The sequence below is a fragment of the Plasmodium knowlesi genome (assembly GCF_000006355.2).
Source record: "Plasmodium knowlesi strain H genome assembly, contig: PKNH_00_9, whole genome shotgun sequence".
Classification (NCBI taxonomy): Eukaryota; Apicomplexa; class Aconoidasida; order Haemosporida; family Plasmodiidae; genus Plasmodium; species Plasmodium knowlesi.
Window position 1 is genome coordinate 1 of NW_024070045.1, and position 2,500 is coordinate 2,500.

Consider the following 2,500-nt stretch of genomic DNA (forward strand, 5'->3'; position numbering starts at 1 on the left):
CCCCTAAGTAGTCTTTCTATACCCCTCAGTAGTCTTTCTATACCCCCACCCTTAAACACTCTTTCCTTACCCCTAAGTAGTCTTTCCGTACCCCTAAGTAGTCTTTCCTTACCCCTAAGTAGTCTTTCCTTACCCCTAAGTAGTCTTTCCTTACCCCTAAACCTTCCTTCCTTCCCCCCCCCCTAAACAACCTTCTTTCCTTTTCCCCCCCCCTAAGTAACCTTCTTTCCTTCACCCCCCTTAAAGAGTCTTTCCTTTCCTCCCCCCTAAACACTCCTTCCTTATCCCCCACCTAAACAGAACATTCCTTTCCCCCCCTCCTAAATACTCTTCCCTTCCCTCGCCCCCCTTAACACTCTTTCCTTACCCCCTGAATCTTCTTTCCTTACTCCCCCCCTCTGAACATTCTTTCCTTCCCTTCCTCTTTCCTATTCCTTATCCTCCCTTCCTCTTCACTCCCTTTTCCTTCTTATTCCCTTCCTTTCATTCCACTTCTCTTTTACTTCTGTTCTTTCCCCTTTTCCTTGAAACAACCTTTTCTTTTTCTTTCTTTCCCTTTCCCTTCCTCCTTAAACCCTTCCCTAAACAAAACGTCCCTTCCCTCCTTTCCTCTTTTCTGAAAACTTTTTTATTGAGACTTCTTCTTTATTAATACTCCTTTCTACTAAGACTTAGACTTACCTTCATTCTTTTGGATACTTCCCTCTAAGTTCTTCATTACATTGTCAACTTCAATAGTGCCAATAGCACCACTACCACCATTTCCGAGGGATTTCTGCAGTGCTGTCTTCAAGTTTTCGACTGTTAGTGGCACCTTATCATTCATTAATTCGTTCATTAATTGGTCCCTATGAGTGTCACTGCCTACTTTAAGGAAATTGCCAATAGTGCCCTTATTCTTCTCTTTCTCTTCCTTCTTTGCTTCGTCCTCCGCCCTGCCCCGCGGACAGACATTCTTCCATTGTGACCAAACGTACCCTACCCTCGCGAACCCATCGTCCTTGCTCCCCACACTCCTCTCCCCTTTCGACCAATTTTCGATTTTACCTTGAAGGACGGATCTACCAACTGCTACGTCCGTCTTCGTAATTCCGCCACATGCGTCCAATTTTGCTCCTCCACTCTGGTGTGTGCCCCTTAACTCCTGCTCCACTCCATTTTCAATGTCCCCAATAATTTCATCCAATGTACAATGATCTCCATAAATTGTGGACATGGCGACAGTGCCAACAATGCAACGTTTATAAGCTTCAGGACCTTCGACTTTCTCATAAGTGGGTGACACATCTTCCGTTGTTTTACCCTCCTTCCTAGTTTCTACACCGCTCATGAAGTACTTTATTTCAGCGATTCCTTTGCATACATTCTTCAGATAAGCCTCCCTCTGCCCCGTCGTACCCCCCCCACCCTGCACATTTGTTGCCACGTCTTTACAGAGTCTCCCTATTTCATGGGACCCCCCGTGCGAGAGCCAACTCTTCAATTTCTCCCACGTTGCTTCCAAATCGCTCTCCAAGGTCGCCTACAAAGGAAGAAGGGGGAATAGAGAAAAAGAAATGTATATTTTCTGCAAAATAATAATTAGATATATATACATATGTACAGTTGGCCCTGTGCATACATGCACACATATACATATATATGCATGTATTAATATACATATATGTATGTGTCCGACTTACCATAACACTGTCCGCCGTTAACGTGGTTACCGCACCATTCTGTGCTCCCTGCGCCTCCAACCACGCCCTGAAAAGATCACTGCCTCCTGATGACGCCATGATTTGTCTGTCTTCGCCGTCAGCACCAAAAAAAGAAAATTAATATATATATGTATTATATATATATATATATATATATATTGTACTTATAGAATTAAAGAAGAAGTAAAAAAAAAAAAAAGAAAAGAAAAAGAAAAAGAAAAGAATATTTTTTTCCCCTTTCTTTCTTTACTCTTCCTTCCTTTCTTTTTCTTCCTTTCTTCTTTTTCTTCCTTTCTTCTTTTCCTTCTTTTCGTCCTTTCTTCTTTTTCTTCCTTTCTTCTTTTCCTTCTTTTCGTCCTTTCTTCTTTTCTTTACTTTTCCTCTTTTACTCTTCCCTCCTTCTTTTCCTTCTTTGAAAGATACTTCTTCTTTCATTTATCTTCCCCTTAAAACATCCTTCTTTTCTCCTTCCTTTCTTCCTTCTTCTTTTCTTTTTCTTCCCTTTAAACCTTCCTTCTTTTCTCCTTCCTTCCTCCTTTCTTTCCCCCTTTGAACCTTCCTTCTTCTTCCTTTCTTCTTCTCTTCCTTTCTTCCTTTCTTCTTTTATTCCTTCTCTTGAACCTTCCTTCTTCTTTCTTTTCCTTCTTTAAGAACCTTCTTTCTTCATTCTTTTCTCTCTTTAAACCTTCCTTTCTTCAAATTCAATCTGCCTTCTTTTCTCCCTTAAACCTTCTTTCTTCTTCTACCTTCTTTTTCTTCTTACTTTCCTTCTTTCTTTTCTTCTCTCTTCTTTCTTT

At 41.0% G+C, this 2,500-nt stretch overlaps 1 protein-coding gene across 1 annotated transcript; it reads right to left on the minus strand.

Moving 5' to 3' along the window:
• Positions 1-681: 681 nt before the first annotated feature.
• PKNH_0001300 (SICAvar, type I (fragment)) lies at positions 682-1,781 on the minus strand (the record flags this gene model as incomplete). Its single annotated transcript, XM_039113440.1, has 2 exons — positions 682-1,522; positions 1,683-1,781. Coding segments are annotated over 2 exons (940 nt in total), but the record flags the coding sequence as incomplete, so codon positions are not given.
• Between the last annotated feature and the right edge of the window lie 719 nt (positions 1,782-2,500).